Source organism: Adiantum capillus-veneris, chromosome 17, assembly GCF_014529385.1.
Source record: "Adiantum capillus-veneris isolate H3 chromosome 17, ASM1452938v2, whole genome shotgun sequence".
NCBI lineage: Eukaryota > Viridiplantae > Streptophyta > Polypodiopsida > Polypodiales > Pteridaceae > Adiantum > Adiantum capillus-veneris.
This window is the reverse complement of record NC_140947.1, coordinates 3,685,853-3,709,608: the sequence shown is the minus strand read 5'-3', so window position 1 is coordinate 3,709,608 and position 23,756 is coordinate 3,685,853. Positions and strand designations below refer to the sequence as shown.

Genomic DNA, 23,756 nt, shown 5'->3' with positions numbered 1-23,756 from the left:
CCTTTGGCAGTATGTTATGCCCCTCTAGTGGGCTCTTCATTTGACCAATGTACAGTTGTGTGGGTTCATGCGCGATTGCCGAGGCAAGAGCCTCTTGCACAGGTATTGGATTAGCTAGCGGCTAATCCCCCCGCAGGTACAGGTGAATTCGGAGAGGTTTCACGCCAGAAATCTCGTTCGATTCAAAGGGCAAGTAGCCCTACAGGTGCGGGAGCTCGAGGACTTGCTAGGGATGCGACCGGCACGCGAAACGGAGCCCGAAACAGTGAATTACAGCCTGCTGTGTATTTTTGCAGGTTTAGGGTTTTGGCCCTAAACGGACCCTAATACCCCCAGGAGGTTCGGGGACGCAAGGGGACCGCTGTACAGGTGATCTGGCGCATTTTCAGGGCTGAAAACAGAGAATTCAGCGTGCTGCAGATTCTCGCCAAGTTTTGCAAAGTGCCCGTATGCGTCGGGAAAGTCGATCAATGCGTGGGAATATTGATTGTGAAGGGTTCTAGTACAGTTATGCTACCGAAATCGAGCTGGAACAGTGGAAATTCAGCCGAGTTTGTGCGGGGCAGCTTGTAGGAACCACAGCGTTTATTCCCTCTTTTGAACAATAAAGAAATACCGAAAGGGGCGCCTAAGTTAGGGGCCAATCTGGTGTCCGTCTACTCATACAGGTTCAATCTAGCAGCCTGTATCCCTCTCCCCTTTGTTGTGTCTTGAAAGTACAGGTAAAATAGACGACTAATAATGGGTGAAAGCTAAATCAAGGTTTAAAGTAAAGTCTACCGCCCTTTTTGGATTGAACAGGCCGGTTTCATGGTTCCATCGACGGGATTAAATCACTTTTTCCCATAGAAGTGAGCCTTGGTCAGTTTTGGGCTTGAAGACACAGGGGATCATAGACGAGACACAGGGAATTGTAATTATGGCTGACAGACCAGATGATGTGACTGAAGAGGTTTCCTCTTCACAGGGTCAACAGACACATGAAGTGGGTGAGTCCTCAAGACCACCACAGACTGATGATGATATATTCAGGACCCAGTTGGTTACTGCTGTGGCTATGTTCACACAAGTAATGCAGAATCCGAGGTTTTTAGCCTTTCTGCAACCTCCGGTTCCGTCTCAGCAAGTTGGGTCACTGGATCATATTCAAAAGCCTGTTAAGGCTCGAACACAGGTGATTCATACCGCACAGTCAATGGAAACACCTGTACACTTGACGGAGAACATGCAGTCTCCACAACGTATGCCTAAGGTGCAAGAACAGGTCTTCCCACCACCTTCAGTACACCCTGGCTATTTTGGAGGTGGATCCGTATTCCAAAGCATGGCTGGTCATGCACCTGGAAATCAGTTTTATACGCCAGGAACAGTGTTTGGGGGTGCTCAAACGATGATGCCTAACCCCATGTACAGTGTCATGGGTATGCAACCAGGGTTTCAAAGCACTCAGGGACAATTTGGGATGCCACAAGCAAATTTTGGCATGGCTGGAATTACAAATCAGCAGCCAAATATGGCATTTCTAGGTCAAGTTAATAGCGGCCAAGGAACACAGATGAACCTTAATAGTGTTCCCATGTTTCAGTCACTTCCATATGACAATTTAACGCCGCTGGAGAGGCCAACTCCGTACAAAGAAGGTGGCAAAGGAGTGTCATTCACGACCTTTACAGGGTTTGATGACAGGAAGAAGGCTCTTTCATTCCTCCAGCAGTTTGATAAGGCCTATGCAGGGGGAAACTTTACAGAGGCTTCAAAGGTCCGCAAGGCAGCCACTTTCTTGACAGGGAATGCGGGACAATGGTGGACAACTTTATTGCTTCAAGGGCAAGCTCCGTCCACATGGATTTACTTCAAGCAGATTTTTGCAGCAGCATGGTTATCTGATGATTTCGAAGCAGATGTCATGACAAAATGGCACCAGCTAAATGCTGCCACTTGCAGAAATCTGGATGATTACAATCGGAAGTTTTGGAAAGCTCTACTTCCAGTAACTTCCTATAGGTTTGTGCCATTGACAGAACAGATTGAAAAATACTGTTGTGGCCTACCCAAAGGATTGAGAAAATACTGCACAAAGACCAAAGTCACTACTTTGACGCAGCTCATCGAGGTAGCAAACACTGGCAATGGTTTGCTCAAGGGAGAAGATTGTGAATTTAACACTGGCGTCAAGGCAGGATCAGGCAAGAAAAATTCAGCCAAGAAGCACGTTCCCAATGAGGCTCCTAAAGGGACTCAGGAGTCGGCCAACGCAGGGAAAGACAAAGCTACGGCTGAATCAGAAAAAGGACCAGCAAAGAAATGGAAAAGACGTTTTCCTCGCAAGTCAGAAGAGCAAAAGAAGGTCCTAAGGACAGAGAACAAATGCTTTATATGTGAGCAGCCTGGCCACATCGCTTACAACTGTCCTACAAAGAAAAGGCCAGCTGATTCTGAAGACAAGGAAGACAAGAAAGGAAAGAAGCCCATGGCTGGTCTAGTGCCAGATATGGTGGGCGACAAGCCAAATTCAGATGCAACTGAGCTTTGCAGAGCATGGGGAAAGGTTAGGGATCAAACAGTGCTTATCTTCTTTGATCCAGGTGCCAAAGCCAACTTTATTTCCCCAGAATTGGCTTCAAAGTTGGGAATCAGACCTGAAGAGATGGGGTATACAGCAGAGGCAGGTTTGGCATGTCCTGGCCATACAGAGGCTGTGACACCCATCATTGGAAAGTTGCGTCTACATATCCAGTCTTATGTAGATGCTGAAGAATTTTACATCATGCCACTGGACGGATGTGATGTGTTGTTAGGTATTCCTTGGTTGTTTCGTGTACAGGGAATCATGGATGCCTACAACAAAAAGATCACTGTACAGAGCAGGGGAAAGACTCATATTCTGGATGTAAAGCTTAAAGGGGAGTCTATTCCTACTGTATCAGCTTCTGCTATTACTTCTGTAATGAAAAAGCATCTTTCTGCGTACTTGGTTTTTGCACGTGAAGTGTCAGATTGTGATGAATCAAATTTATCTGTGCTAGATAAAGAAAGGTCAATGTTTTTACAACAGTATAGTGACTGTTTTTCCGATTCATTACCGTCTCAATTACCGCCAGAGAGACCCGAGGACCATGCGATAGATTTGGTGCCAGGCTGTAGCCCACCAAATAAGCCTCCGTACAGGGTTAGTGCGGCTCAGCAGAAAGAGATAATGGGCCAAGTACAGGAGCTGTTAGAAAAAGGGCTGATTCAGCCCAGTTCATCTCCATTCTGTTCTCCAGTATTGTTGGTGCAGAAAAAAGATGGCTCATGGCGTATGTGCATCGACTACCGTGCACTGAACAAGAATACCATCAAGAATAGGTTCCCTATACCTAGAATTGATGATATTATGGACAAATTAGAAGGAGCAGCTATATTTAGCAGGATAGATCTAAAGAGTGGGTACCATCAGATCCGCATTAGATCAGAGGATGTGCACAAGACTGCTTTTAGAACGACGTTTGGCCTTTACGAATTTTTAGTGATGCCCTTTGGTCTCACAAATGCTCCTGCTACGTTTAATAGGATGATGGACAGAATTTTCCGTCCACACCAGCAGTTTGTTGGTACGTTCTTTGATGACATGATAGTCTATTCAAAGAATGAAGAGGAGCATAGGCATCACTTGGCCATTGTGTTCAAAGAGCTACGCAGTCATAGGTTGCTCATCAATGCAAAGAAAAGTGAGTTTTTTCTGGAAGAGATTCACTTTCTGGGACACATTGTCTCAAAGGACGGTGTCAGAATGGATCCTGCAAAAGTCGAAGCGATCAAGTCATGGCCAAATTTGAAGACGGTGCATGATATCCGAAGCTTTTTGGGACTATGCTCCTATTACAGAAGGTTTATCCGAAATTTCGCTGAGATTGCTTCACCTTTACATGCTCTTCAAAAGAAAGCAGTCACCTTTAGATGGACACAAAAAGAGATTTCAGCTTTTAATCTCTTAAAGGAAAAGATGACTTCGGATCCAGTCATTGTGTTGCCAGATCTTAGGAAGTCATTTGTGGTCCAATGTGATGCCTGCGGTAGTAGCATTGGTGCAGTGCTAATGCAAGATGGCAGGGTAGTAGCCTATGAGAGCAGAATTTTGCAAGGGCCAGAGATGACCATGCAGGTCTATGAGAAAGAGTTACTGGCTGTGATTCATGCGCTCTTAAGTTGGAAACACTACCTGCTAGGTGCAGATTTCGTTGTCCAAACGGACCATCAGACCTTGCGATACTTCTTGACACAAACAAAGTTATCTGAGAAGCATATGCGATGGGCAAATATCTTGTCCATGTTCCATTTTCAGATTGTGCATGTGGAAGGCAAGAAGAACGTTGTGGCCGATGCCTTGTCAAGGAAGCCACAAATTTCAGCTGTGTCGATTCCTTATCATCATGAACTTGATGATATGAGAGAACAGTATGCAAATGATGAAGATTTTGCAAGGGTCTTCGAGCAACTAATGGATGGACAACGTCATGAACACTATCTTCTTAAAGACGGGTTCATGATGATGCATGGCAGATTGTGTGTCACAAAGCCATTGCGACGCAAAGTTATGGAAGAGAGTCATGTCCCACCGTATGCAGGGCATCGTGGTATCGATGCTACAGTTAAAGCGGTAGAGACATTCTTCTATTGGCCTACATTGAGAAGGGATGTGGATGCCTTTGTGCGAGAATGCCTAATATGCCAAAAGGTCAAGTTTGACAGGCAAAAGGCACCAGGGTTATTGCAACCACTACCTATTCCAGATAAACCATGGGAAAGTATTGCTATGGATTTTATCTTTGATCTTCCAAGAACGCAGACAGGAAATGATGGTATTTGGACCATTATTTGCAGATTCAGCAAACAGGCTCATTTTATTCCTGTCAGGAAGAAGATAAAGCCAGATCAGATGGCACGCTTGTTTATGAGCAATATTTTCAAGTATCATGGCATGCCACAGTCGATTATTAGCGACCGTGATCCACGCATGACTAGTTTGTTCTGGAAAGGCTTGTTTGAGAATATGGGTACCACGCTCAAATTCTCTTCGTCATTTCATCCTCAAACAGATGGACAGTCAGAAGAGGCAAATTCTACTGTCCTAGATCTGCTGAAGTGCTATGTGTCAGAGCATAAAGGAAAGTGGGAGCAGTATTTGCCATTGGTGGAGTATGCATACAATAATACAGTGCATTCATCAACTGGCAAGGCACCCTTTGAGATAGTTGAAGGTGGCAAGAAAGTTCCTCCCATACTGCATACAAAGGACAAGATATTTGAAGCAGATAAGTATGTTCAGGACATGGATGAAATGTACAAGAAGGTCAAAGTGGCCTTAGAAAGGACTCAGTCAAAGCAAAAGAAAGCAGCTGATCGTCACCGTCGTGAAGTGGTATATTCACTTGGTGATTGGGTGCTTTTACGCTTTGAAAAGGCAAGGTTAAAGAAGATGAAGGGCAAGGAAAGAGTGTTTCCAAAGCTCAGCATGCGTTACTATGGGCCTTTTCAAGTGTGCGACATAATCAGTGATGTTGCATATAGGCTGAAATTGCCTGACAGTTGGAAGATTCACAATGCGTTTCATGTGAGTCTTCTCAGACCCTATGTGGGTGATGTGCCAGAAGATATGCCAGCTGAAGATCAGCCGGAAGTCGAGGAACTTGACGAGATCTTGGTCCCTGAACAGATTTTGGCACACAAAGAAAGGAAAGTGAAAGGCAAGGTTGCTAGGCGTTACTTGGTAAAGTTCAGAAACTATCCACCAATGGATGCTAAGTGGATGGAAGAAGGTGAACTTGCAGAGTCACCAACTGTGTTATCACTTTACCTGGAAGCCTTCGATTTGCAACCTACCTTGACCCCTTGAGTTTCAAAGCTAAATGGATTGTCAGTGTGACAATGGCTTCTGAAACAAATGATGTACATGGTATTTAAAGTGAGCTCAAATCAAATACCTGCTACATGAATGTTAGAGCTGTACAGATTGTCAGTTTGGCAATTGCTCTTATGGAATGTCCAAAAGTTTGGTTAGTGCTATAGAAGTGAGTATTTCTTGTCAATTTGTCAAGGATACAGTGATTGCTTCTATTAAAGAGTACATGTGTAACTGCATTCTTAAACTGTCCGTTTGGGTATGCTCGAAAGTGTTACGGGATCCAACGTGTACTATAAGACAATGGCAAAATGTGCAGCTACCATTTTGTCATTGGAAAGTTAGTGACTCAAAGCAATGGCAGAGTGCGAAGCTACCACTATGTCATTGGGACAGGGTTCACACGCAGGCAATACATCAGTCGACGAGGTGTTGAATACACCAGGGTTGACAATGAGCATGTATGTGTCGTATATGTGTCGACAGGTGTTGACAGTAAGCATGTACGACATAGATGCAAACGAGGACGTTTGAGATTTCAGGAGGGGGGTATGTCACCAGCGTGTGACTACTATCTATCCTTTTTGTTGATTTCTTTCTTATTATCTATTTACTTTCACTTTTTGGAAACACCCCTCGGGAAATCTAACTGCCCTGCATTGCATAGCTAGTGTGGAACTGTCCAGAGGGAGTCCAGGCCTGAGGGCAAGAGAGCACTAAGGTTGGACAAGGACTATGGTTAGCCAAGTGGGGTCATTGACTAGCCAAAGTGGAATCCTTTGCTACAGAGGCTACATTTCAGTTCTGGATGTGGCCGCAGTGTACAAAGAGGGTCGGATGACCTAGAAAGATACAATGGCAGCATCTCCTAAAATTTAGGGAACTGCTATTTTGGGACCTGAAAATGTCTTCGCGTCATTACGTACAGTTTGACATGGGGATCATTTTGCTACTCTGTGGCCAAGTCAACAGAGGCTGCAGGTGAGATATTTTTAGACCCGAGGGTCTAAAGCGGGAAAATGCACAAATGAGTGACACTTGGCACTCTGAGGCCAGTTTACTACTTATAGAGAAGGCAAAAACGTGATTTATAGCTGGGAGGCTCATTTTGCAAGTTTTTGTCACAGGTTAAGAGCTATGGAGTGCTTGCTTTCCCTCTTATGCACAGTGCGGTGCCAGGAGTGATGCCCTGCACGCTACGCACTGCCCTCTCTCTCCCCTTTGGCAGTATGTTATGCCCCTCTAGTGGGCTCTTCATTTGACCAATGTACAGTTGTGTGGGTTCATGCGCGATTGCCGAGGCAAGAGCCTCTTGCACAGGTATTGGATTAGCTAGCGGCTAATCCCCCCGCAGGTACAGGTGAATTCGGAGAGGTTTCACGCCAGAAATCTCGTTCGATTCAAAGGGCAAGTAGCCCTACAGGTGCGGGAGCGGAGCTCGAGGACTTGCTAGGGATGCGACCGGCACGCGAAACGGAGCCCGAAACAGTGAATTACAGCCTGCTGTGTATTTTTGCAGGTTTAGGGTTTTGGCCCTAAACGGACCCTAATACCCCCAGGAGGTTCGGGGACGCAAGGGGACCGCTGTACAGGTGATCTGGCGCATTTTCAGGGCTGAAAACAGAGAATTCAGCGTGCTGCAGATTCTCGCCAAGTTTTGCAAAGTGCCCGTATGCGTCGGGAAAGTCGATCAATGCGTGGGAATATTGATTGTGAAGGGTTCTAGTACAGTTATGCTACCGAAATCGAGCTGGAACAGTGGAAATTCAGCCGAGTTTGTGCGGGGCAGCTTGTAGGAACCACAGCGTTTATTCCCTCTTTTGAACAATAAAGAAATACCGAAAGGGGCGCCTAAGTTAGGGGCCAATCTGGTGTCCGTCTACTCATACAGGTTCAATCTAGCAGCCTGTATCCCTCTCCCCTTTGTTGTGTCTTGAAAGTACAGGTAAAATAGACGACTAATAATGGGTGAAAGCTAAATCAAGGTTTAAAGTAAAGTCTACCGCCCTTTTTGGATTGAACAGGCCGGTTTCATGTGCCACAAAATATGCTTGATGACGAACAACCCGAAGTGAAAGAATTGGATGAGATTCTTGTTCTTAAACAGATATTGGCACATAAGCAAAGGAAGGTTAGAAGAAAGGTTGCAAGATGCTATTTGGTGAAGTTCAAGAACTATCCATCTTTGGATGCTAAATGGATGGCAGAGTCTGAATTGGTTGATTCACCTCAGCTATTGCAACTATATCTTGAAACCTTTCAGATGGAACCCATAGTGACTTGATCTAGCTCTATGGAGCAAGGTGAGAGCATGGTTCATGATGCTCAAAGGAGTAGTTAAGCAATCGTATCTATTCTTTCCATATAGAATTTGGCTAGAGAAGTTCTTCCTTGAGAGTACACGTGTCAAGTGACACATCCAACCCTATCCGTGGACAAGCTACAGCATGATCGGGTTTCAGTTCAATCAAGTCAATCTAGAATACAAAGTGATCTGGCACTTTTGTGAGTCTGTTCACAGACCATGCATGTCCAGACACTTAGCGTAGATGCATATCCTCTGGTTGCACACAGCATTACCATCAGAATCCATCAAGAGCATTTTCCAGTGCATAAAACCTATTTTCCCTATTTTTGACATTTTCCACTTATTAATTAAGTGACTTTTGCTGGGAACTAGATAGGGCAAAATGATTAAGTTAATATATAAGGAAACCCTAGCACTCGCATTTCTGGCAAAAGAGGAAGGAGAGCAACAGGCACCCAGTGCAACAGGCCCTCTGGAGCACCTTCTCAAGCAAGAACCACCCCCACAAGCCTAGCGTTTTCAGCCAACTGTCTACAGCGATTTCAGCCAAGTACTACAGCCTGCTGCTACAGTGTTTCCCAAGGCCAATACCTCAGCGTTTTCATAACCAGCAGGTAGCGTTTTTGGACAGCACAGAGCAGCGTTTTGGACAGCATAGAGCAGCGTTTTTGGACAGCATAGAGCAGCGTTTTGGGGCAGCAGAGATCAGCGTTTTACAGCAGCCAACTCAGCGTTTGTAGCAGCCATTACAGTAGCAGATAGCATTCCCGGTAGTCGTCACCATAGTCTCCACACATTGAATCATAGTCTCTCAAGTTTGCATCAACATCTTGTACCCGATTGTGCAATCAATAGCATAGACCTCTCTCGCCATCGAGAGAGGGGCCCTTGGAGGAGGGTTTGACAACTTCTTGGTGTCGTATTCTTCTCTCTCTATCTCTCAGTCTCAACACCTTCATTCACAGTGTTTATCCACTTTGTCTGTGATCACTTGCACTCTCTCATTAAAGGAAGGAAGGCTCTCCCTTTCGTAAGTAAAAGGAACCTTGAGCACAGTTCGGAGCACTCATCTTGAGCAAAGTTCAACATTCACTTCCGCTGCACCTTACATTGGTATCAGAGCTTTGGCAGTGTTCTGTATCACTCAAGGAAAGAACCACAAGAACACACAGAAAAAAAAATTTGCTTGTTGCAGTCGCACGTAGCCCAAGTTGTCACGTGCGCACTTCACTTGCGCCACGTGGACACGCTTCTGCCATAGTCTAGCATGAGTCTTAGCTTAGGACTGAGCCTGGCACCTTTGTGAGCCTCTAGCAGGACGTGCATGTCCAGGCCAGTCACACTTGCATACCCTCTCTTGCACAAGAACAGTCATTTCATCATGCACGCATTTTACCGCGTGAACCACCTCTTATAAGTCATTTTGTTAAAAGTGACTTTTGGAATTCTTTTTGTAAGTTTGTTGGAAAAGTAGGTAGGGCAAATTGCTAAAGATCTATAAAAGAAACCCATTGGGCACTCGGTAGTAGCAAAAGAAGCAAGGACACAAGGAGGCAGGCACCCAACAAGCAGACAGCACCTCTACAGGAGCCATAGCGTTTTCTCAACAAGAAGAAGACCCTGATCAGCCTGACGTTTTCAGATTTCAGCAGATAGCCCAGCGTTTTCAGTTTTCAGCCTTGACGCCGTCGTCGTCGACACCATCGTCATCATCGTCGAAGTCCCTATCTTGACGACGACACCTTCGTCGTCGTCATCACACATCCCTATCTTAACGACGACACCTTCGCCATCGCCATCGCAGTTCCGAACTTGACGACGACACCATCGTTGTCATTGTCACAGTAACCATCATTGTCGTCGTCGTCGTCGTCGACATCATCCTCGACGACATAGACCAGCAGTAACTGTCGTCGACATCACCGTCTTCGACATAGACCCCGTCGTCAATATCACCGTCTTCGACACAAAACCGTCGTCGACTTCACCGTCTTCGACACAGTCCCGTCGTCGACAAAGACCCTTAGTACCTCGTCATCGACCTCATCGTCTTCGACATAGACCTCGTCGTCGACCTCCTCGTCTTCGGCACAAAACCTCAATACCTCAGTGCCCCTTCAGTACCACAGTACCCAGTACCCATCATCAGTAGCATCAGTACCCATTAGCATCAGCATCTCAACATTTAGTCATTGTATCAGCATTGTGCAAGAATAAAGAAAGTACTTGCTCTGGCAACAGAGCAAGGGGGGCCTTGAGGGTTGGGACCCGACATCCCTGAGTCGTCTCTTTTCTCTCTCTCGTCGTCTCTCTCTCTTTCAGTTCAGTTCTTTCAAGTGAAGTAAATTGTCCCTTGTGTTTGTGTGCGGAGTACTAGATCCGAGCAAAATCCTTATTCTCTTCCGCTGCACCTGACATAAGTCCTCTTCGGCGTGTCGATTCCTAATCGTGTTTTGAAGAGTGACAGGAAACCCAAGAAAGAAGGACTTGTCCAGCCTCCCAGTGTTCCTCTTTTCACTCATTGAGAGCGGACCGTGCACTTAGAAGCCAGCCAATCGACGTGAGGTGGGAAAAAGCAACCTTGGTGTGAGCGCAAGGCCGCCAATGGGTGCGCCCGCGGAAAAGAGCAGAACTCGGGTGAAGAGAAGATCCTTCTCTAACACAGATTGCAAGCGAAAGAAGAACCTCAAGAACCCAAGAACCTGAAGACCCCCAAGAATCTCAAGACCCTCAAGAACCCAGGACCCACAAGAACCCAAGTTCCTCGTGAACTTAAGAACCCAAGACTTCAATGGATAGTCATCACTTGAAGCGGAATGGATACTTCGCTTGGAGGTGATGAGCATGAGAGAGGAGAAGAAGAATTTTCCCCACCAAGAGGTTTTTCGGACCCTCCCCCTTCCCCATCTACGCCACGGACTGCACCGAATCCTATGGAGGCTTTGGTCAAGTCGATGATGGACATGATGGCACAACAACAAGAAGCGAATCGCGTTGCGCTGGCACAACAAGAAGCGACTCGCATTGCCTTGGAGCGTGAACGTGATCAAGCGTGCTTAGCGGCCGAAGATGCGGCACAGAGTGAACGACGCATGCAAAAGTTGGTCCGACATGTTCTCGCCTCGAAGTCCAAGCCAGCCAAAGATGTTGGTAGTTCATCAAGTGGCGCAAGCCGAGATTCGGACTCCAACAACCCAGTCACAAAGAAGATCCAGTTCAGTAAGTATGATGGTAAGATGGATGCTACTGTTATTCATTCTTCGTTACATCAATTTAATGCTTATTTTGCAACAACTAAGAAGACAGGAAATAGCAAGGTTTTGACGACAGCTATATACCTTGCCGGTGATGCCATCAATTGGTACCATGCATGGAAAGAGGCACAGTTGACCGCGCACCTAGAGGAAGCCGAGGATGGCACGCCTCTTTCCTTCAATTGGGCCGACTTCCAAGACAAGCTCAAGGCGCGGTTTATGCCCCCACAGTACCTAGCACAGTTGAAAGACGATTGGCGCGGTCTCAAGCAAAATGATATGCCAGTTATCTTTTTCTCTAATCGTGTTTTGCAGCTCGGAACCCAATTACGCAAATCGGATGATGAGCACAAAGAGGCTTTCATTTTCGGGTTGGACGACTATATCAGGTTTGATGTCGAAGTCCTCGACCCAATCGATCTCAACAAGGCGGTAGCAATTGCTCTCGCATAGGAGATGAAGCACAGCAAGGGAAAGCCTAAGGAAAACAAGACTTCCACAAGTACCTATCAGACTTCACAAAACCCTCAGAAGGGTAAGAACGGTAAGAATGGTAAGAGCGGTAACTCTTCGAACCAATCTTCCAATAGTCTCTCAGAAAAGAACTCTCCAAATGAACCTAAGGGTAAGGCTAACACAATTACTAAACCTAAGCTCACTCCATATGAAAAGGTAGAACAAGGAATTTTAGGAGGATACATCACGTCGGAAGAGCAAAGCACTTATTCTAAGGAAGGTCGTTGTTTTCTTTGTCACATTAAGGGTCACATAAAAAGAACATGTCCTAAGCTTGAATCTAAAGACACTAAAGAACCCACAGAACCCACTTCCTCTGAATAAATGAGAACACGAGTGTGACCCAAGTCTCTCATCATCCTCCCATTGATTAGTCTCTCATTAAGTGTTATGGTCATGTGAATGGTCAACGTTGTCATATTGTTTGACCCAGGTAGTATGCATGATGTGATGAGTGACTCTCTTGTCGAAAGAGCCCACTTGGAGGTTAGCAAGACATCTCCTTTCGAGGTGTCGGGCTTCGCTCCCGGTATGGACTCTCTCATCACACAAGAGTGCCTTGATGTTTTCTTCACTGTTCAACAAGCGTCCTTCCGTCGAAAATTTGTAGTCTATCCTCTCTCAGGATGTAATATGCTTTTAGGCATTCGATGGTTTCCTGAGCATAACCCTCTCATTGATTGGGCAGCTAGTACGTTCACTTTCAATGCTAAAAGTGAGACTCCCATTGTCATTCGTGGGAAGCAAGTTGTTCATTCTTCATCTCTCATTTCTAATGTGCAGACGAAGATTGACAGGATTCAAGAGAAGAAGACTCTCTCAGTCTCGTCTTCTCCAAAGCACGACACACATGATTTGGATGATAATGACAAGCATGATGATTTGCGTGATAATGATAAGCATGATAAGCATGATGATTTGTCTGATCAAGATGTGATTTCTTACGAGTATGATGATTTATTTATTTTTTACGAGAAAAAGATCCTTCTATTAGTTACTGAAACTGCCCATAGGGCTACAGCCACCTCTTCAAGAGAGGGCTACAACAACCATGGTGGGAGACTCTCCCAATGAAAAAACCAGCATATGTACAATGGGGCTAAATCAAGAAATGGGGGGACAATTCGGAGCACTCATCTTGAGCAAAGTTCAAACATTCATTCCGCTGCACCTTACACAGGCACTTCTTCTCGAGCAAACCCTTCTGCTGCTGCACCCTCTTCTTCAGAAGCCTCAGTGAACGCACACGAAGACGAACCAGATCCTACAGCAGACGTAGACAATAATGAATTACAGCTTCTTTATAAAAAGTTTAATTCCGGACAGAAAAAGAAGCTCGATGTTAAGCTGCCAAAACCATACAATGGTCGCCACGACAAGCGCGTACTAGACCAATGGATATTTAAGATGGAGGTCTACCTGTGTAAGGTGCAGCGGAATGAATGTTGTTCTTTCTCAAGATGAGTGCTCCAATCGATGCTCAAGGTTCCTTTTATTCTTATGGAAGGGAGAGCCTTCCGTTCTTGGTGAGAGAGTGCAATGATCACAAACAAGTGAATGGACACTGTGCATGAAAGTGTATGAGACTGAGAGATAGAGAGAGAAGAGAAATACGACAGCAGAGACGTGGTAAAACCCTCCTCCGAAGGCCCCACTCTCGTTGGCGAGAGTGGTCTACTATTGATTGCACAATCCGGTACAAAGTGGATGCATAAAACTGATGCAAGTCTAGGCTAGGTCGATGTCGACGACGGGGATGACGAGATCGACGTTGTGGCTGAAATCTGATGCTCTTTATCTCCTGTCCAAAAACGTTGCTGGCTGAATTTTGCTACTGCTGAAAACGCTATGGAAAAATGCTGGTTTGCTGGTCTTTATCGCTGAACTTCTGTTGCTGTTGTGAGGCTGAAATGGCTATGGAAAGAGGGTGACAAAGGCCTGCTGAAAACGCCCAAGGCTGAGATCTATGGCGACAAGTGCTTGGATGAAAAACGCTAGGCCTGAGGAGACTTGGCGATGCAATCTAACTGCTGAAAACGCCAATGCTTGGGAGGCTGTGGGCGATGGGTGCTTGATGGAAAATGCTAGGGCTAGGGTATCTTGCTTGGAGGAGAAAACGCCACCAAGAGGGTTCTTGTTGAGAAGTTGCGTGTTGAGCTTGTGCTCCTACTGCCTCTTCTGCCAATTAGTGCTAGCCTAGGTTTGCTTAAATATAAACTTACTCAATTTGCGCTACCTACTTTCCAACAAAAGTCACTTAAAAATAATAAGTGAAAATGTCAAAAATAGGGAAAATAGGCTAAATGCACTGGAAAATTCCCCTGAAGGATTCTGATGGATTCTTATGGGAATGCTTATGATCATGCTGTGTGCAACCAGAGGATATGCATCTACACTAAGTGTCTAGGCATGCACGGTCTGCGAACAGACTCACAAAAGTGCCAGAACACTTCTAAGATTCTAGACTGACTGGACTGACTAAACCCTTGTCGTGTTGTAGCTTGTCCACGGACACATAGGGTCGGATGTGTCACGTGACAACCTATCCAATACAATTCCTGCGCTCCATTCGCAAAGCATTTGAACCTGCGAATGCAGACTTTCATGCCCGTCGGTCTGCTCTCCGCCGCCTGAACCAAACAGCTTCCTTGGCCGCGTATATCACAGAGTTCCAAAGGCTAACTCTGAAGATAGAGACCCTCGGTTCCTCGGATAAACTTGTAAGTTTCATCGACGGACTAGAACCCAACTTGAAGGATGATGTGCAAAAGTTTAACCCAACCACTTTGGATACTGCCATTGCTTATGTCGAACGGCTTGGAGACAATCGCCGTCGAACATAGACCTCATTTATGGGCAATCAGTATTCAACCAGTGGCCGCTTTTCTCAGCGTGGCCACCCAAGCAACTTTAATCCTAATCATCGCTCACTACAGCAGCCTTAGTCTTCTGGACAACAATTTTCTAGACAACAGTCTTTTCGGCCTCGGTTCTCTGGACAAGCAGCAGCTTCATATAACGGTTCCTCTTCTAGCAACAACAATCAGAATCGAGGACAGTTTCGGTCCGACCGCCAACGTAACGGCCGTCGTAATGGTTCAGTAGAGCAACAAGCCTCTTCCTCGGCTCCCTCCACCTCTCAATCCAACAACACAGGATTGTGCACAATTTGTGGTGGATCACACAGGTGATATGCATGCCCGAAGCGTCCAAACCCTTCAAATATACGGCAAAATTCAAATATGGAGTCATGTACAGATTCAGAACACTGTCCACCTCCTATAAAGGACAAAGGCAAACAAGCAGTTCGTGCAATTCGAGTATCCAAAGTGGTTAGCGCCTTAATGCTAAATGCCCACAAGCGCACCTCAAGTCCTATTGATCTTTCTAACCAAGTGCTCAGTCTTCTTGGTTTCATTGGTCAACATTCAATCAATGTGCTCGTGAATAGTGAATGTTCCACAAATTTTGTCAGCACTTCTTTAGTCAGCAAGCTTCACCTACCAACCCAACAGAGTTTGGAAGCTTTTCAAGTGGAACTTGCAGATGGTTCATTTTTTGAACTGCAACAAGAAACTTCACCAGTTACAATTTCAAATTCAAGATTACGAGGATCAGTTAAGCTTTGCAGTAATGCCCTTATCGCACTACGACATGATTCTTGGTCAATCTTGGCTGTATCAGTATGATCCTGTCATCAGCTTCATCCTGTCATCAGCTTCAGAGATCATTCTATTCGGCTTTATCATGATCATCGAGAAGTGGAACTTCAAGGTCTTTTTAATGCAAAGCCTATCACCTTGGTCTCCGCTTTACAAGTTAAGCGTTTGGTTTGCAAGCGTGATTGTGCAACAGCCTTAGTTATATTGCAAGAAAAAGAAGCAGAAACGGAAGAAACATCAAAATCCTCAACATCACCCACTGTTTACTTGCAACAGCACTTCTTTAAACCATTCATGGACTTATTTCTTGATGAGCTCCCAACTACATTACCTCCTCGTCATCCTGTGGATCATACAATCGATTTGATTCCCGGACAACCTCCTCTAGTTCGAGCTCCTTATCGCGTTTCATATTCAGAATCTCAAGAAATTCAGCGACAATTGGAAGATTTAATGGATAAAGATCATATCCGTCCCAGCAAAAGTCCTTTTGGCGCTCCAGTCTTATTGGTAAAAAAGAAGAATGGCTCCATGCGTCTTTGCATTGATTATCGTGCTCTCAATAAGCTGACGATAAAAAACAAATTTCCTTTACCTCGCATCGACGAACTTTTTGATCAACTAGTGGGTTCAAGGGTCTATTCCAAGATCAATCTGAAGTCAAGTTATCACCAAATTCGCATTAGAATTGGCGATGAATACAAAACAACTTTTCGGATAAAGTATGGTCGTGATGAATTTCTGGTCATTCCTTTTGGGTTAACCAATGCCCCAGCAACCTTCATGACCTTGATGAATGAAATTTTTGGCCCTTATTTGGATAAATTTGTGATGATCGTGTACCTCGGCGACATCCTTGTCTTCAGTAAAACCATGGCAGATCACAAAGAACACTTGCAGATTGTCTTTGAGACATTACGTACAAATGTGTTGTACATCAACAAGAAGAAAAGCGAGTTTTTCAAGGATCACGTGGAATACCTTGGACATGTGATTTCTGCTACACGGATTGCTGTGGATTGAAAGAAGATTAAGGTCATTGTTGATTGGCCTTTACCTCTCACTATTACAGATGTGCGATCTTTCTTGGGTCTTGCTAATTTTTATCACACCAAAGTCCATAAGTTCTCAGATATTGCTTCTCCTCGAACGGAATTGACAAAGAAGGATAAGCTACATTGGACTCCTAAAGCAAGAAAGTCTTTCAATGAACTCAAGCATGCTTTAATGACAACACCTGACTTAGCAATTGCAGATCCTACTCAACCATTTGACGTGATGACCGATGCTTCTGATCAAGCATCGAGTGGTGTTCTCATGCAAAATGATCGTGTCATTGCTTTTGACAGTCGAAAATTTTCAGCAATACAAATGCGATACCCAGCATATGATAAGGAATTTTTGGCTATCGTCCATGCTTACCGCACTTGGAAACATTACCTTCTTGGCGCAGATGCAGTGGTTAAAACAGATCATCAATCTTTGACGTATATTTTTACTCAACTAGTGATGAATCCTTGTCAAGGAAGATGGGTTGAATTTTTGGCAAATTTTCACATGGTGAGATTCACCCTTGAAGGAAAGTGCAAGGTATAGACCTATGGTAGTCACCCACAAGACAATATAACCATCAACTCCATCATGCATAGTATTGAACCTAAATACCACAACATCCCCACTAACGTCGTTAGTATCATGACTTTGAATGAGACTAATGTTTTATGAAAGATCCTCCTATTTGTGAACAATTAACACGATTAAGAATGAGATGATGATGATTTTGGAGCAGTGACAGCTCCCGAATGAACCTGAAGTGGAAGAGAACGAGGAGATACAAAGGTAAAGTGAACAGTGGTTCTTAGATAAAAACTATCCGGCATTGAATGCGAAATGGATAGAGGAGGAGGATCTAGCAAATACTCCTCAGATTTGGAACTTTACCTTGACTCTTTTGCTCTAGCATTGGCTATTCCAAGAGTTCCCGGAGATCACCGGGTGAATCTAGTGCAGGTGGGACTGCACAAGAGGGGAGTTTCTCCGCTCCTTTGTCATGGATTACCTGGATGGAATAAAGTTATTGATTTCCCTTTGGACTTCATAGATATTGATGTGCTGACAGTATTCTACTGGATGACTTTACGAAAGAAGTACTTCGAAATGGGATTCCTGGAAATGACTACTCGCACACAACAGTGCTTGAGTGGAATGACTGCAGCATTTCGGTCTTGAAAATCTCTTTAGACATGATCGTAATAAGGATTAGTTAATTCGACATCAATGAGGTCCGAGATGGATCTAGATGCGATTACTAAATACGTTGCTGACAGTCATGGTCTGAGATTTGGAATGATTTTTTATGTAATTGATTTGATGTCACCTGCACATCTAACCCTATGTGTACGTGGACAACCTACTTCATGACATGGGTTCAATCAGCCTAGCTTAGGAAGTGTTCTGGCACAGACCGTGCATGTCCAGGCACTTAGAGTAGATGCATATCCTCTGGTTGCACATAGCATGACCATCAAATCCCATCAGGAGCATTTTTACAGTGCACAGAACCTATTTTCCCTATTTTAGTATTTTTCACTTATTATTAATAAGTGACTTTGTTGGGAAACTGGGGGTAGGGCAAATTGAGTAAGTCAGTATATAAGAAAACATAGCGCTAGCAATTTTTGGCAGAAGAGGGAGCAGGAACCGAGTGTTCAATAGTGCACCTTCTCAGCAAGACCCCCCGGCAGCAGACCTAGCGTTTTCAGCCAACAAGGACCAACGTTTTTCAGCATTGCAGATCAGCCCCAGCGTCTTGCATTTGCAAATCAGCCTGGCAATAGCAGGACCCAGCAAATTCCGTAGCGTTTTTGCAGCAAGACACCAGATCAGCCCTAGCGTTTTTGGGACAGCAGAGCACCTAGCGTTTTGCAGATTCCCAGCCCAGAAGTACCCTTTGCTTCAGCGTTTTCAGTTTTCAGCATATAGATACCGCAAAATAGCCCCCCAAACCTCGCAGATCTCACCCTCCTACAGCAGATCCTCGCTGCACAGTCAGATCAGCCAGCGTTTGCAGTTTCAGCCCGCTATTCGCAGATTTCAGCATCTGCGTTTTCAGCACGTCATCGTCGCATCGTCGTCATCGCCGTTGTCACCGACATAGAGTCAGAATTCAGTAGATACAAGATTTGCTGATTTCAGCCCTTACCGTTTTCACATTTCAGCCCATCTCGTCGTCGTCCTCATCATCGTCGACATCGTCAGCAAGGCCATTGCATTGTAGAGATTTGTGCAATCAATAGTAGACCGCTCTCGCCAAAGAGTGGGGCCTTCAGAGGAGGGTTTGACAACACTCTCGTGTCATATTCTTCTCTCTCTCTCTCTCAGTCTCAGCACCTTCATTCACAGTGCTTTTCCACATTGTTTGTGATCTTTGCACTCTCACTAAAGGAACGGAAGGCTCTCCCTTCCGTAAGTAAAAGGAACCCTTGAGCACAGTTCGGAGCACTCATCTTGAGCAAAGTTCAACATTCACATTCGCTGCACCTTACATTTGATCTGTCATGTGATGTGATGTGATGTGACTGTCGTCTTTGCACAAGTGCTGGATTTGTGTCTTCTAGTGCGTCGGTACTTAGAGTCGGTGTCTATTGAACCGGTTTATGGCTTATGTCTGACTTTGCAGGCGTTATCGAGGGCCATTACAATTCTTTCAAGAGGGGGGTATGTCACAAAATGATGACGTGGCCATGTTACCCGGACACACACATGTGGCTGACAGACTGTACGGACAGCATGCCATGTGGCAGTGGTACGGAATCCCGCAAAACGCGCTGGCAGGCTGACATGGCAAATTGTATAGATTTCCGCGTTTCACGCTGGTTAATGACGTGGCAGAGCTGTACGGAATTCCATAAATTGCGCTCGTTCTTTTTTGCAGCTTTTGATGACCAATTGCTTTTGGGACAGTTCTGCTTTTGGCATCCCTTGTAAGATTATAAGGAGCCCAAAGGCCTCATTTTCCAGAGCATCTAGACGCAGATCCAGAGAGCCGAGGACCCACGAGAGTTGTACTTTGATCAAGCGTTAATATAAAAGAAATACCCGAAAGAGGCGCTAGTCTTTGGGGCCAATCTTTTTGGGCGCGAAACTACGCGCGGGTCGTGTCGATCAAATTGAACTGTGATTTTGAAGTTGTGAAGTATTTTAAGCGATTCTCTCATGTGTCGTGTCGGGTTCTCGACTTGGGGTGCCCAAGCCTGTGATACTACAAGTTTAGGGTTTTGCACATAAACTACAAGAAATCACCTCAGGAGCCTCGGGAAAACCTTGGGATCCATGTAGAGGGTTTTGGGCACCCCATAGTGGCAAAACAGAGAATCACAGCACACTGAAATTGACCTGCAACTCACCAAAAAGCTTCTAAAATGCAAGGGGAAGTGTCCTTGCGTGCACTTTTGACCTGCAGGAGTTTTGGCGCCGTTATGCTGCCGAAATCAAGTCAGAAACCTACGATTTCAGCCCTTGACATGTTTAGACAGCTTGGTGAGAGTTTGATCTAAGTGTTCAAATCGTCTATTTTTAATTGAATAAAGAAATACCAAAAGGGGCACCAATCTTTGGGGCCTACAGGGTGTCGGGTGGTCATTGGACGCATTTGTGCTTCTTTTCTTCTGAATGCTCAGTGTAAAGTTAACAGGTAATTGATTTAGTATCGCCCTCTACTGTGTATTGGCCGGTTATAGTAGACCACACAGCGTCCAAAGATCCCCATTCGTGAATTGTGAACACATCACGTCCAAACTTTCCAAATGATGAACTTTGAAACACATCCTGTCCATAATCCGACCTACAACAATGGATTTGCACGCACATCCATAGTGTTTTAGATATGTCAGATTGGTTCCCTGCCATATGCATGTGTATTGAACTCTGATCCACAGGTTCAAACACCGATAACTTGAACTCCAACACAAGGATCCAAATTATTTATAGGGAGCTTCATTTTGCCCCTCTCTGCCGCTCATAAACCTCTCTGGCTGAAGCTAGTTGCGACAACCACCAACTGACTAGGAATCTGGCATCGTGGCCATTGTGGCCGCCACCACATGTGACATGTCGATCTCCTTTGTCAATTCGTTATCGTTGTTATCTCTGTCCAGCTTGCCTTTGCCTTTGTCTCTTTGTGAGTTCTGCTTTTGTCTTTGGCTTCAAACTCCCGAGCCAAACAAAGCGTCGTGTCACATTTTTAACATAGGTTGTTGGACCTCGTCGGTATCGAGCAACTAACTCAATACTAGTATTGTCGTCCTTGTCAAGCTTGCCTTTGCCGTTGTCCTCTAGCAAACATGCATTTGCTTTTGACTTCACAATCTCGAGCCAAACAAATCGATGGTTTGCTCGAGAACTTTGCCCATGCACAAGCCGCTAACTGGGCATTGCTCGATCCATTTTCCATAGCCGATCATTGGTATTGGCTATGGTTCTCCATTGATGGTGAGATAGCATGGGAACGGCCCTCGGAATTTAGCACTAGACAGACCTTCAAAACTGTCTTGAGGCTGAATGCCACAATTACATATCAAGATGCTCATGTCAAAGGTATCGTCAACATGCAGCATTTCAAAATGCTTGTCCCCAGCCCACCAAAATGCTAGTGGAAGGCCTCTTGCCCTGCAACGTTTCAAAACGCAGACACCAAACAGCTGGCCAAACCTTTGGGCATTGGGCCATGCCTCTCAATATGCCGTGGAAACTGCCCACATCCCCTGCACTTTGGTGTTGTTGCAATAGCTTGCCTTCAAAATGCCACTGGTCATGCCACCTCTTTAGCACGCCTAGCGCTCTTTCAAAATGCTGCTAGTGGAGACAAACTCTCCTGGCGTTTCAAAACGCTGTGAGACCAGCCCTTCAAGCCCTTCTAGCATTGCCGGTGGAGCCTCTAACCACTGCGTTTCAAAACGCAAATAGGAGACAAAACGTCGACTTTTCCTGTATTTTAAAATGCAGAGCCCCGCCACCCATTCTCTTCTCAGCCCAGCTTTTCAAAGGGGAGAATAGTAGAATACACGAGAGAGAGAGAGAGAGAGAGAGAGAGAGAGAGAGAGAGAGAGAGAGAGAGAGAGTTGAACCAACTAACCTTGGCAATGAATTGATACTTACACAATGGGGGCAAGGTGTACTTATATGGTCACCTTAGCAAATTGCCCTACCCAGACTTTGACAAATAAGTTAAATAAACACCTAAAGCAAAAATAAATATTGGGATCACATTGGGCAGTTTACTTGAGATGCCATAACTTTAACAAAAATTGCAGCTTGCTGATCCTCATACGGCCCACCATGAGTTGTAACAAACAACGATGCTATGGCCATCCACTCTTGGGATGGGGGCAGGCTACAGAGGGTACTTCAACTGAAAGAGTGAGATGGGCAAGCTCAGCTGAAACATACGCAGCCCCATCGAGTTTCATCCATGTTGAAAGATAGGTGCTTCTATACCAAAACAGTGCCACTTGCTTGCCTCTTCACTCTTCCTGTATACTCGAATGCATGAAGGTTGCATAAAGGGGGATGTCCTATTGTGCACTTTTCCTCCCTCCCATGGCAGCAGATGAGTATAACCTTAAGAAGAGCTTCTCGAGTGGAACAAGAACATAAACTCTATGAGTCAGCGATGTAGTGGACACTTTGTATAGCTTGCTCAGGCACTCACCACAGTGGTGATAGCAGGAATTTTTTAGCCATTATCTGGTATTGTCCTGTGTCTCTTAAGTTTAATTAACTCAGTGAATTGCCAATTCCCATGTTAACATAATAGCATTTTTTGTACAAGAGGAATCTCTCACTAAACATGACCACATAGGGGAGTCAGGACCGCACTAGGCTGTCGAACAACACCTGAACATTAACAACCTTGCTCCTCTGGAAAACAAGAATTCCCAGAAAGAGAATTTTATGCTCTAGATAGCAGTGATTCAAAATCTTTCTGTGAATCTGGGTTGTTGTCTAAACAAACATGGTGATTGAAAGATTCGCCTTTCATCCATTGAGAGATAACAGCACGATCTTAGATAATAACTGTATTTCTCTCAGACAAAAAGAAAGAAGAAGTAGAGCAGAGAAAAGAGTTGATATGCTTAAGGAAGATCTACCTCTCCTCTCAAAGTCACTGCAACACCAACTGGCACACCCTGGCGAATCTTAAAACCGGCTATGGCTTTCTTGGCACGAGTAATGTTGGGCCTCTGCCCAGTGACAGTGGAGATGTCTTTTATACCAGCTTCCAAAATCTTGGCATTTTGAGAGGCTTCTCCAATGCCACAGTTGATGACAACCTTTTCAACTCTAGGAATCTGCAGAAAAATGCTGATGTCAACAGGTGCGAACCCACAAAGAAAGCCATAACTACAGGCAGATTTTAATGAAGAGCGACAGGAAGCATCACAAAGAGAGAGCCGAAAACCTGCAGTATGATAGGTGGAAGCAGTTTCCACATATGAAACTTCGCTAGCAAGAAAAAAGAGCAAACCTGCAGCAAGTTTGTATACTGGAACTCCTCTTTGAGGGCGGGTACGACCTTGTTGACATAAATGGACTTAAGTCGGGGCATCTCAACAGCGGAAGCAGGAGCTTCGGCCACAGCAGCGGAAGAGGATCGCACACACATTGCATTCCTGGAAACTCTCACGAGAGTGAACGAGGAAATGGAAGCCGGCATGGAGTCCCTGGAGCTATATGAAGACGATGCAGCTAAGGACGAAGCTTCAGAGACCATGGCTACTCTGCCTGCTGCCAGCGCCATCTTTGCCAACCACAGACTTATCCTGTTCCCTATTGACTCATGCCTCCTTTTCCAACGAGCATAAAGGTAATTTGAGAACATATGGAATCAGTTGCTGGAAACAATATAATGACGTGGCATTTTTGTTCTACGCTTGTTTACGCTGCTGCTGCCCAAACTAGTCAAACCCTCATCACTATATCACTTGGGGATGATCCTCATGCTAGAGGTTGATATGGTTATGCCAGGACATGTGGATACGGTCCTTATGGATAATGAGGGAGTGACAACTAACAAGCATGTATTGGTAGCTCATAGTGATTGGAATGTACATCAATCAAACACAAAACTGTGTTTT

General features: G+C 45.1%; 1 protein-coding gene across 1 annotated transcript in view; it reads right to left on the bottom strand.

The window, feature by feature from the left end:
• Positions 1–23,479, bottom strand: part of LOC147436732 (Ribosomal L5P family protein) — a 51,165-nt gene extending 27,686 nt beyond the window's left edge. Inside the window, exons 1-2 of the mRNA XM_086486166.1 lie at positions 23,147–23,479; positions 22,770–22,970 (exon numbers count right to left, since the gene is read on the bottom strand). Coding sequence (XP_086342292.1) covers positions 22,770–22,970; positions 23,147–23,419 — 474 coding nt within the window. The 5' untranslated portion in view covers positions 23,420–23,479. The remainder of the gene's footprint in view (positions 1–22,769; positions 22,971–23,146) is intronic.
• Between the last annotated feature and the right edge of the window lie 277 nt (positions 23,480–23,756).